Source organism: Cyprinodon variegatus, unplaced genomic scaffold (genome assembly GCF_000732505.1).
Source record: "Cyprinodon variegatus isolate N-32 unplaced genomic scaffold, C_variegatus-1.0 Scaffold306, whole genome shotgun sequence".
Taxonomy (NCBI): domain Eukaryota; kingdom Metazoa; phylum Chordata; class Actinopteri; order Cyprinodontiformes; family Cyprinodontidae; genus Cyprinodon; species Cyprinodon variegatus.
This window is the reverse complement of record NW_015150759.1, coordinates 845601-858136: the sequence shown is the minus strand read 5'-3', so window position 1 is coordinate 858136 and position 12536 is coordinate 845601. Positions and strand designations below refer to the sequence as shown.

At 36.9% G+C, this 12536-nt stretch overlaps 2 protein-coding genes across 2 annotated transcripts; one reads left to right on the top strand and one right to left on the bottom strand.

The window, feature by feature from the left end:
- Positions 1 to 776: 776 nt before the first annotated feature.
- nup88 (nucleoporin 88kDa) lies at positions 777 to 4240 on the bottom strand. The gene has a single exon (XM_015384195.1). The coding sequence runs from the start codon at positions 4205 to 4207 to the stop codon at positions 2051 to 2053; it is 2157 nt and encodes a 718-aa protein (XP_015239681.1). The 5' UTR covers positions 4208 to 4240; the 3' UTR covers positions 777 to 2050.
- Positions 4241 to 6311: 2071 nt separating this feature from the next.
- On the top strand, positions 6312 to 12043 carry psmd8 (proteasome 26S subunit, non-ATPase 8). The gene is made up of 7 exons (XM_015384159.1): positions 6312 to 6441; positions 8722 to 8794; positions 8880 to 8982; positions 9068 to 9233; positions 9824 to 9924; positions 11121 to 11232; positions 11425 to 12043. The coding sequence occupies exons 1-7, from the start codon at positions 6337 to 6339 to the stop codon at positions 11560 to 11562; spliced, it is 798 nt and encodes a 265-aa protein (XP_015239645.1). The 5' UTR covers positions 6312 to 6336; the 3' UTR covers positions 11563 to 12043.
- The last annotated feature ends 493 nt before the right edge of the window (positions 12044 to 12536 follow it).

The following is a 12536-nucleotide window of genomic DNA, read 5'->3' as shown; positions in this document are numbered from 1 at the left end:
AAAAAAAATGATAGATCAGAGTTCATATAAGAGGCCCACAAAACCCTCAACATTTGAAGACTGTTTGTGTGGAGGAATGGGCCAAAATCCCAGCAGTGCGACTACTTTCTCTTGAAGCTGTCATTTCCAACAAATGCTTTTGTACAAAGTATTCAATAAATTTCATTATATGTTAAATACTTTTTTCCTGTGTATTTTCCTTTATTGCACATCACTTGTATTTCTGGACATCTATGGTTTGATTTCTTTGTATGATTGGATTACATGGATAGTTACCGACATCTGGTGAATATGTCAATAGCACCTCTAGAAATATATTTACTGAGAAAAATGGTCAGTTCAATACTTATTTTATATGCTATAAATATACCTACACAGAGCTAATTTTGTTCTTAAACATACAGGAAACATATAAAATTTATTATTGCAAAAATAGACTTTTCACACAGAATTAAATGCATGTGATCATTTTGCTTAATCCCCTATTCAACAACAGGATGATAAGTTAGTAAGAGTGAAAGGTTGACTAAATTTGCATTTTTAATCAAAATCTTGCATCTTAAAGGCAGGTTCTTGATATAATGCAGTTTTAACCTTTCATAATGTTTAAATACAGATAACTGGACGTATGGAGAGCACACACTCTGATTAAAGGATATTTTTCCTGTCAAGCTTTGCTTCTCAAACCTTTTTTTTCATTGAGGGAAAACCAATAAACTTAAGACTTAAAGAAAAAGGCATTTTATTATCAATTATAAAACTCTGCAAAGTCTAAGTGCTCAAAACCAAAGATAAAAAACAAATGCTGAAAAATAAGATTTTAAGTCAAAATAGAAAATTATGCATTTTATTTGTAAAAAAAAAACTATTGAACAGATGTTGAAAGTGTAGGCAGAGCAGACATACGAACTTGGAGTAATATTTTGCTGATTTAGGAGATTTGAAATATTTAGTTTTATAATTAGGAACCTTGTCTCAGAACAAAATGTTTTTAAAGACTAATATCCACACAATGAAATAAAAATAGTGATTGAGCTAGAGTTAACGGTGTGCCTATTGTGACAAAAAGACATGGATTTTCAATAATTAAAATGCAAGACATTTTTAAATTCAATTTAAATATGAAGCTATATGTATTGCATAAAGCAAAAATATTTTTCCTTATAATCTGAAGTTTTTATATGAACTTAAGCATGTTAAATAGTATGCCAATTGCATGTTTTATAAATCTAACATGTGAATCTTGTAGACTGCCTTATGTTATGGTAAGGCACTTCATCAGATTTTAATTGATTGAATCCAATACTTTTATTACACAAAATAAACACCTTCTGATAAAACACAGCAAGTTTTCTAAAGAACTTTAGTCACCAACAGAAATCCCAGGTTTCAAACCCTTTTTAATTAATTCCCTAAACCTCCATAATGAAAAACCTTACATGTCCATTTAAGAACTTCCTAAACTGATCAATTTAAAATGATTGGAAGAGCAATTAATGAGCAAATATACATTTTTACGAAACAACTATTTGTAATTTAAGACCTAGTATGGCAAATATTTATAGATTATAGTATTTTCCAGGGTTAAAAATTAAGATGAAATTTAAGTCTTTTAAAGTTTTTGAAGATACCTGAAAAAAAGTCAGAGTTTAAAGAGAACCGTCGGCCTACCATTGCTCCACAGTTATTACTCATAATGGTTTTCTGTACTTCAAATGGTCAAATCTGAACTGGAGAGCATGAACATCTTATTAAGCACAGAAAAAAACATCAATAGATGACATTTTATTTTCTTTTTTTTTTTTAAGTTGACAAATCAAGTCAAAAATAGACATTTTTGAGTGTTTATGCATTAGCTTCTCTTTCTGTTCTAGGAAAGTTATTAAAGTAAAAACACATGGAACTTATGCTAAATATCAAAAATGAAATATGAAGTTTAAGGAAAGGAGGTTGTCATTCTCTGATATTTTGGTTAAACAAATCTGCAATAATGAACAGAAAGGACAATTTCAGTGACTAAAACAAACCAATAAAGAGTTTGTAAATGAGTTTAGAAGCTGAAGTGGTTTTTAATGTCCTTGATCTGCTTCATCATGTCTCCGATCTGCTGTCCCTGCTCTCTGAGGACATCCTGGACCACCTTCTTCTGCTGAGCGTTGAGCTGCACGGTGGCCCTGGATGCAGACGTGTCCTTGTCCACCTGCTTCTTCTGATACTCCATCTTCATGTTCACCTGTCTGATGCAGTTGTCCAGGTGTTTGAGCTGATCGCTGATGCTCTGCAGCTCCTTCTTCATGTCCTTCTCGCTGTTGGACAGGATGGGCAGTTGGCTCTGCAGGCTGCACAGCACTTTTTTCACCCTGTTCATGAGCGCCTCCTGGCGATACTTGGCGTCTTCGTACTTGTCTGCCAACCTTTCGGCGCTCTCTGTTAAACTCTTCTTCTCCTCCCTGCACAGAGCCAGCTCTTCCACCTGCTTGCTCTTCTGACCCGTCAGGAGCTTTGCCCTTCTCTGGATCTCTTCCCGGGCCATGTCCTGTTTCATGATGTATTCCTCACGGAACACCTGTGTGGCTCTGCTGAGGAGCTGCAGGCACTCTGCTGGTGGTGGGGCGGCCTCTTTGTCACCAGCCTTGAGCACAATGGGGTTGGTGGAGCTTCTGGCCAGGATTCTGCGAATGTGCTGCTCGAAGGAGTCATTGGCCAGGCCGCGGAGAGGTGAGCTGACAGAGCTGGAACTTGGATCGGAACAAAGAAGCGGAGGAGATGGAGGACGAATGGAGCTCAGCAGAGGCAGCATGACACACTCATAGTTAGCGGTGATGCAGATCATGGTGGCGCCCAGAGAAAGGTCGGACACGATCAGAAAGCCCCGGACTGGAGCAGACTCGCTGCTCAGCAGAGGTTTGGTGCAGAGTATGTGCTCCACAATGCAACGCTTCTCTGCAGCCAGCTCCTGCAAACTGTCCTTGTCCTCCTCGTTTGACTGGATGAACTTCTGCAGCTTGTTGAGCCAAATGAGCCCCACGCTGTGCACTCCTGCCTCATGGGTGCAGTGGTACCTCTGCTCACACAGGGGGTCTCTGTGCAGCCTGATGGGACAGGTAAAATCAAACTCCTGAGGCTCGTCTTCTTCTGTCGCCACTTTGAGCGTGAGTTCCAGCTCAACGCATTCGAACACATATAGAGCCGGAACCGAATCCGAGCCTCTGATCCAGTTCCCCGCCGTTCCAGCCTCTTCCTCCTCCTCAGACTCCAGGACTATGCAGTGATAGAGGGTCCCGGTCTCTGTGGCGATCACCAGGATGCTTGGGACGCAGGGCAGGCACAGGATGGCACAGGCGTCATAGCCGTAGTTATCCTCTGCAGCAGGATACATGGGGAGGGGTCCAGCTGGTTTACTGACAGAGAGCCCGTTGGCCTGGCTGCTGTAGCTCACGTAGGTTTCTCCGTTCTCATAGAGGATGTAGAGAGGATAAACAGGTTGGTTTTTGGAGCACTGTGAGGCCAGCTGCCGAGGAGGGGAGGCAACCGGTCCGAAGTCAAAGGCGACGGCTATTTCTCCCAGAGATGCTGCGTAGGAGCTCACCGGCTGGTGGAGGCTGCTCTCATCCTCCGACTGGGACACCGGCAGCACTTTGGCCGGGGTGTGGGGCGACTTCAGCCCGTAAAATCTGATGGTGTTGTCGGATGTGAGTAACACCAGGTGGGGTTCATCGGTCTCGCTCGGGTACCAAGCCGCCTGTCTGAGCTTCACTGACGGGGAGCTGGTGAAGAAGCGCTCCGCCACCGGGATGGTCTTGCAGTTGATCTTCTCCCGCCCCCCCTCGAACTCTGACCTCTTCCCCCATCGCTGAGGGAGCTCCAGGACCGAAACCCCCCTGAGACCGACCAACGCGACGTGGTGCTGCGTGGGGCTCAGCAACACATGGCGGACCTGGAACAGAGGCGGGTTGATGCACTGCAACGTCTGGTACTTCCCGCTGCTTTCGGGTTCTGCGGAGTTTAACTGCCGAAGGTTGGTGGTGTAAAACACACCTTCAGGGTCGTCCCACAGGAAAAAGTCTCCACCCAAACAAAAAGTCAGATTTTTTGCTCTTTCCCTCTCATTTGTCCCGAAATCTGCATCCAACCTCTCTCGTACCTTTTTGAAAATAATGTGGTTTGGTAAATCATTCAGCCATCGGTCTGTGCCGAATGCCGCCATCTTGATCAACTGTTCGCCTGCGTCGTCTTCCTCGTCGGATGTTTGCAGCCAGCTCTATAGCTCACTACAGCCACCTACAGGCTAATGTTTATACAACACGTCAAGCTGCATTTATGTATAATCGGAAATCAGAGTTAAATTTTTATAACGTAGTCTTTCAAGATTCGTGGCAGGGTTTTTTATTTTTATTTGTATCAGTAAAACTGTTTAAAAATCATGTAGAATTGCTATGTCCCTCACTAATACACTAAATTGAGTTAAACAATCACATTAAACCTCCCCAAAATAACTAGAAGTTCTTGGTTGTAAAGTAACATCTGAGAAAACATTAGATATTACAAACACAGACATTTCTCTACCATTCAAGATAAAGAAAAATAGCATAACCTATACCTGCTTTCTTTCAGAACTCAAATATTTTCAAACAATGTGGAAATATTTACCTAATAGATAAACAAAATCTCTTAATATAAACTACATATTTAAATATTTGTGTCATTTTTTTTGTTTTTGTTTTGTTTTTTTGCTTCAATTTTTTACAAACCATTACCTTATATAGTAGTGTTGTGCCGATGCCATTTTTTGGCCCCGATACCCAATACCTGTGCAGTATCGGCCAATACCGATACCATCTGTTTGAAATTGATGTGTATGTGTATATATGAAGAACTGCATACTACTTGGATGTAAAATAATTGCCATTATGGCTTTGTCAAGCTACTGCCTACCTTTGTGAAGCAGGAAAAAGACTAATACAAAGTGAATCCAGTAGAACTTTTTATTGCCTACCTGGAATGGGTGACAATAGTTTGATAAACTTTTGGCTCTCAAAATGGTATCGGTGCCCTATTTGTTGGTACTCGCCGATACCGATAACACCATTTTAGTGCAAGATCAGGGCCCTGCCTGATACTGGTATCGGGTATACCCCACCTTATAGTCAAAAAATATTTTGTCTTAAACCTGTTTGGTTTTTCATCTTTTATTACCTCTTCTTAACAGTGAAGACCCAGCATCATCATCCAGCGCTTCTGGCTTCTGCTCTCCTTGATTGATAAAGATTGTTTTTAAATGTGTGGAAAGCCATAATGACCGTATATTCTACACAAAAATGAAAGAGAATTTTTTATTTTTTTTTAACATGACCTAACTAGCATGGTATAACTTAGGGAACAGAATGTGTTGTTAACTAGCTCAGTATGATATACTGGAACAAGCCATTATTTAGTCATTCTTATTCAACTTTTATGGTTTTTTCTGAAAAAAGAAAACTCAAAATTTTCATTTCAATTTTTTTCTTTTTTAGCTTTTTTAACTGCTTCCCTGAACACAGACACAGTCTCCTTTCTATAATTTCTATAATATAAGCATTAATAATATACATTTATGCTGAGTATGAATGTGGCTCAGAATAACCCGTTATAAATAACGGATTAAACTGATGCACCCTCTGTCCAGAGGTGGTTAGGTACTAGTTATTAATTTACTTAAGTAATTTACTCAGTTATATTTACTTCAGTAACTTAAAAAAGATAAAGCTTTAGGAGTTCTTTTAGAGAATTTCTCTTTTTTACTGTCAGTTGAGTAAAAATATGATGAGGTAATGCTATTCTTATTTAAGTATAATTTGTGGTTAGTCCGCCCACCTCTGCCTCTGTCTGTTATAGCATCCATAGCTGTAATATCTCTAAATTAAGTCTATAGCTATATATGATGACATTGTCACATTGTAGAGTTACACAAATTCTAAAATCTAGGAAAATATTAGATTTTGTTATAAATGCAAAGATAAGTGGTGGAGCTGGACTGCTGCATCCTGAATACACTGAAGAAAATAACATTTATACAAATCCTTCCTCCCAGGTTTCCCAAAAACAATGTTTACGTCATGTTGTTCTGCTTAATCTTTTTATTTTTTTTTAAGTATCTTGGTGTTCTACTTTTTTATGTATAAACATACCTGTGTTTTTTTCTTTTAATCTTGTTTTAAATAATCCCTCTCCGTCTCACTCTCCTTTTAAGACGAGCCAGACTATTTACGCTCCATAAACGCGTCAGTTCCACGTTGCCCTTGGCAACGCCCCCTAACGTATTACAGTGGCCGGTGTCGTACATTTTGCAGACTCACCATGGCGTTGAAAGAGACCGCGGGGCTGTACGAGACTCTTAAAGCTGAGTGGAACAAGAAAAACCCGAACCTGAATAAATGTGGGGACCTTCTGATCAAGCTAAAGGTGACAAATCTTTATTTTAAATAGATTTTATTTGAATGAGTGAAATCAGGATTTATTTCGATTCTCTGTAGTGCTATTAGCTAGCAAAGCTAACCATGCTAACAGTCTAGCTTAGCTAAGATAATGTTTTGCAGTTATGGGATTACTTAGACATTTGTTTTTTGTTTATATTTCATTTTGCTTCATTTTTCTTTTCACGATAGGGTTTTTAAAAATTGTGTTTAAAGTTTCTAAAAAAACATCTACCCCTAAAAACATCGTTTATGTGCCAACGTTGGCAGAAATTCAACTGAAACATTTTAACAAAAACAGTCACTCAAACAATTTTACTTTTACAAAGAGTCATTTTAAAAGTATATATTCCTTAAGATTAAATAACTGTTATGGAAAGAGTAGATTGGATATAACGTTTCTGTTGAACATCTAATAAATGACAGGTAATGTGTTTTTGTTGTTTAAGGAGTTGTATTAATATAATCTGATAAATTTAGAAAAAATCTAATTATATAAAACGTTCAAGAAAAGGTGTTATATTATTTTGAATTATATAGATTTTGACCAAGTATTACACAAAATCTTTTCCATATATGTTTGCTTTCAAAGGGTTTTTACCAAAATCTCAATAATTTTTTCTCTATATTTGATCTTCTTATGAATTATTTGACAGCAGTGGTTCCCAGCCCTGTTCCTCAGTGACCCTGTCCTGCATGTTTTAGGTGCTTTCTCTCTTGCAGCATGCCAGAAAACAATGGATTATTAGCAGACATCTGTAGCACTTGATTGCAGAGAAGGAGCCCTTTCTTTTCGTATACACTCTTTCTGTATAAAACGACAAAGTCTGTTAAAGTCTCATTTGAATCATGTGTGCTTGAACAGAGACATATCTAAAACATCTAGGGTAGGGGCGTCTGAGGACCAGGGTTGTGAACATTGCTTTACCTCTTTTTTGTGACAATTTATTTTTTTTCCCATTTTGCTCCTGATACGTGTTTGGGCCTGTGACATATGAGAAACCAAAATACATGCGTGACATCCTGCTGGTAGACAATAATTATTATCTATATTATCCCTTTCCATTAAAATCAATTCTTTGCTTTAAAAAAAGTGAGGAGATTTGAAAGTTATGTATTCAGACATGTGGAATATATGATGGTTTGTTTTATTCCACAAAATCTTAGAGCAAAATAACCAAAATGGTAAATGGGGTAAAATTAATAAAGCAACCAGCAGTTTTCTATTCACTTGAATAAAGTAAACTGAGTCTGTTTACTTATTATTGTATATTTAGTCCCCAAGGTAGTTTTTACTTGTCTGTGATTTGTTTGTAAAAAATAGATTTTTTTTTTGTAAAGTTTGATGAAGAAAATAATAGGACCTGAATACTATTTAATATATTGTAATTTTATTCAATAATTGTTATAACTTTTAAACAACTTTCCAATGTTTCAATATATGTTAGAGTGCATGATTACAGCATTTGTCACTTTTTAATGCTTATGGTTTTATTTAGTTTTATGTCTGGTTTTCTTTTTTTTTTTAAAGCAGATATTTATTAAAAAAAATGTATATTAGAAAAGTTTTATAAACTTGGTGAAATAGTTGTTTTAGATGTTTATGTTGATAAAGTAATTCTATCCGATTGACCAGAATGAAGAAATATATTGATACAAAAACATTGTCCATATCCTCCAGCCCTACAAAAAAGCAAACCAGCAAGTAATAATAATAATGATGACGATCACTGTCACCATTTAACTAAAAAAAAAAAAAATATATATATATATATGTATACATTAGGGCTGCAAATACCGATCCTTTTGCCAATCTGTCAATGATTTTTTTTCAAATAATAATCAGATAGCCAGAGATTACTTAAAGAAGACTTTTAACAAAATGAAACAAGTGAAACTAAAAATTTGAAACTTGAGGAGTTCTGGATAGAGCATATTGATGGACAAAAAAGTTTTTTTTAATCTTAAATGTAAAATGTTTACATGTTTTTTTTTTTTTAACAATTTTGATATAATTACTGCTCTAAGTGGGTCACTCTGTCAGCTAAGTCCTGTTTTACAGTCTCTACACTCCAGTTAACAACTAATTAATTACTAAATTGAATGATTATTTCAATGTTGATTATTCAAATTTAATCCGATTACTTCTTTCAGCCCTAGTATATTTATTTTTCATATATTCATATATATTTTTTTTCAAAGATTTTAGGAAAATTTTTTATTTATTTACATTGATAATTTTCTAAAACCACCAAAAAACTTCTTGCAGGTTTCCCTACTGGAGTTGAATTTTTTACCTACTAGTGGATCTGCACTCACCAAGCAGCAGCTTATTTTAGCTCGTAAGTAAGACGTAATAAAAGTGAGCTACATCGGTCCTGCATGTTCAACATAATAAAATTTGCGCTCTAATCCAACCTGTTACAGGTGATGTCCTAGAGATCGGAGCCCTGTGGAGCATCCTGAAGAAAGACATCCCATCATTTGAGAGATACATGGCTCAGCTGAAATGTTACTACTTTGATTACAAGTAATGTCTCTTTGTTGTACACCTTTATGAGAAATGATGCTCAATGTAATATAACTGTTTGTAATTTTCATTTTATGTGTCTTAGAGAGGAACTACCTGACGCTGCCTACATGCACCAGTTGCTTGGACTGAACCTGCTCTTCCTCCTCTCTCAGAACCGTCTGTCTGAGTTTCACACAGAACTCGAGAGGCTGAGTGCGCGAGATATTCAGACCAACGTGTACATAAAACATCCTGTCTCTCTAGAACAGGTGGGCTTATTTATTCATGGATGCAAAAGGGTTAGATTAACAAACTCTTCTTTTTTTTTGCATTTATTCCATAGTCAGGTCTATGGGTAGAAAGAGCAGTTCTTCTTCACAGGAAATGAATGGCAAATATTTTATTGAATCACACCCTGATTCTTGAATCAATTAAAGATGGCAGGGAAATCTGAGGTACCTAACTGCAGAAAATATGCTTTGTGCAGTTGCAATTAAATAAGATATGCAAAGAATTGGTTAACTTTTTACCAAAGATTTATTCAGATCAATGATTTATCAACTTTGGCAAGGTTTCTCTAACCTTATTCACCTTCCACTGCAAAGCACTACTTATTTCTTTATTTCACCATAATTATCACTGCATCAGCAGGCCTGCTGGTGCATTTCCTGATTTTAAACCTTGCCTCAGTAAAGATGTATTAAATGTTGGAGAGATTTAAACATAACCTTCCACACTGACAGGGTCTATTGGTCATATGTGAATTGATATGTTGGTATATGCAATTTATAATATGTTTTCCATAATAAGCTGAATGAATCAAAAGAGGTAATTTGTTGTTCTTCTCCTGTCATTTCAGTACTTGATGGAGGGAAGCTACAACAAGGTATTCCTTGCAAAAGGAAACATCCCTGCTGAGAGTTACACCTTTTTTATAGATATTCTGCTGGACACCATTCGGTAGGGATCAGTATTCTACACATGTATTAAACATAACCGTCTGGTTAAGACATGCACTGCTCAGAATTTTATGTTACAATTTTTTCTGCAACCTTTTTCAATCTCTAACTTGCAGATAGATATTTTGAGCAAATGAGAAGAATAGCAATGCCAAGAGCAGTGGCTGCAAAACAGTTTTACCAATATCTTAAGACAGAACTGTAACTATAGAAGGGACATTTGAAACAATCTTGAGTATCTGTATATTAGGTGTTAGCATAGCAGGCGTTACTGAACCAGAAATGTTGATGTAAACTGTCCAGGGAAAGGAGATCCTTTCTTTAGCTCTGAGACCTTTATAAGGCTGTAAACATTTCCAAAGCTTAGACATAGATAAACGAAGGAGGTGAGCACATTTTAAAGAGTTAGCTTCTTTACCTTCTATCTTACTAAGGAGGAAAACTGTTTTAACTGTAAACTCTTCCTCAGTTCACTGATTGGGCAAGATTTAAGTTTTAGGTTTCCAGTAAGAAAATGACCTGATCCTGGTCAACAGCCCAATTTTCAGTGTTTGTTTGGTTTCTTGGGCTTTGTTTAATATATTTGGGTCAGTCTTTGTTTAAAGCGAGGGCCAACTATCTTTGTGACTTTTTCATAAGTCATGGCAGGAAAAAGGGACGTTTGCTATGATGCTTTGTTCCAATATGTGGCGGTGAAGGAGTGGAGCCAATAAGGTGATTTATTGATTCATTGATGTTCTACTCCATATGTATGATGATGAAATTTGGATCATCATCAGAACAACAAATGACCGACCTCTAGTTCCCCTGTAGCTCTGAATAGAGTTGCTTAAATCCCACATGGAAGAAGTCGGTTGAAGAGGTTTAAAAGACTGCTTCGGGATTTCCCAGAAGCCGGAGTGTTACTGGGAAGACGGGAGAGTCGATCAAATCATGAAAAGCAGTAGATGGATAGATGGATGTTTGATCTCATTAAAATTTTAATGGGTTTGCATTTTGTCTGTTATAAGAGTTGCTTTGGAAAATATTGGTCAATAGAAGCCTCCAAAAAGCTACTTAAAGAATACATTTGAAGCAGCCAGAGTTGGAAACTCTGCTCAAATGAATCTGAAGGTCTTTTTGTTTTCAGGGAAGTTCTCATCGATATCCTGAAGAACTGAGAATGCTAACACATTTCTTCCTTCTTTACTGCTGCAGTGATGAGATTGCTGGTTGCATAGAAAAAGCATATGAGCAGATATTGTTCACCGAAGCTACCAGAGTGCTCTTCTTCAACTCGCCTGCAAAGATGACAGAGTACGCCAAAAAGGTAAAACTTTTAATATTCATTTAAAGCTAATCGTTTATCCATGTTTCTGATGCTTGGCGCTAAATCTATTTATGAATATGGTTTGAAATGGGAAAAATGTAATGTTTTGGATTTTTTTACATAAAAAAAAAAAAAAAAAAAAGATAATGACCAAGCTGGATTTGTTTTTGTTGTTGTCCTATTTGACATCAGAGAGGCTGGACTCAAAACTCAGATGGCTGCTATACCTTCACCAGTCAGCACCAGCGGACAGAAGAAGTGACCATACCCTCCACAGAGCTGGCAGAGCAGGTCATCGAATACGCACGACACCTGGAAATGATTGTGTAATCCGCCCCCAGGAACACTCAGCCATGCAGAGACGTGCTCGGATAAACACGCCACGTGTCCGGCTACATCCAGTCAGCCCAGACAGTTCCACCCAGGGATGCACATTTTTCAGAGTTCCCTCACGATTAGTCCTTAAATATATCTGCAGATCCCTCTGGTTTGTCAATTGGAACCAAACTAAAACAAATTGCATTCAAACTAATAACTGTTATTGGGGTTATTCTCTGGAGGAAAATGCTATTTTCTCTTACACATATATAGGGTTATTAGTTAAAGCTGTCATTCTGGGTCAGTCAGCACAAATCAACATTCTTTGGATTTATTCAGTCCAGAATGACTGTAAAAAAAAAAATGTTGTTTTTCTTTAGTTCCCCACAGAAATAGTTGCCATTTTAGTTTGTTTTCTACGCAGGAATGTCACTTCTTCCCTGTAAGGTTTGTATGATGACAGAATTTTTTTGTTTGCAATAAACTGTTCAGGAAATCATCCTTTTTAGTGTGTTTATTTATCTATTAATGTTTTGGTACCCTTTAATTAAAGCATCTCACTACTTGTTGCTTAGTTTTTACTGAAAAAAATGATCTTGGAGAAAATATTAAAAATCATCAGATGATTCATAATGTTTTTAAAAACTTTTAATGACAAAGCAAATAATTTCAATTTGATCTGTGGGAATATGATATAAAAAAAAGTATGAATATTGAATGTTGGAGCCTGGATTTTTTTATTTTTCAGGTGTAAGTTATATACTTAAAAATAAAAACATTTTAGAAGTTTACAAAACTCCAAACATGATGCCTACATGCCGTATTAAGCTTGTTTGATTCAATGTCTGAAAAAGTGAATAGATGCTTGTTATGCAGGTAATGTACACATCTGGACACCTTCGCTCGGTCCCATACAATTGCATTTAATTAAATTAATCAGTGTACATGTTTAATTGACTGAGCATTTAACCAGATCACAATTACCA

What these genes read in the sequence shown, in the direction of transcription:
- nup88 (XM_015384195.1), bottom strand. Translation starts at nt 4,207, where the DNA reads ATGGCGGCATTCGGCACAGACCGATGGCTGAATGATTTACCAAACCAC.
- psmd8 (XM_015384159.1), top strand. Translation starts at nt 6,337, where the DNA reads ATGGCGTTGAAAGAGACCGCGGGGCTGTACGAGACTCTTAAAGCTGAG. An exon ending in TGTTACTACTTTGATTACAA is followed by an intron (nt 8,983 to 9,067) that starts GTAATGTCTCTT and finishes TATGTGTCTTAG; the next exon opens with AGAGGAACTACCTGACGCTG. An exon ending in ATTCTGCTGGACACCATTCG is followed by an intron (nt 9,925 to 11,120) that starts GTAGGGATCAGT and finishes TTACTGCTGCAG; the next exon opens with TGATGAGATTGCTGGTTGCA.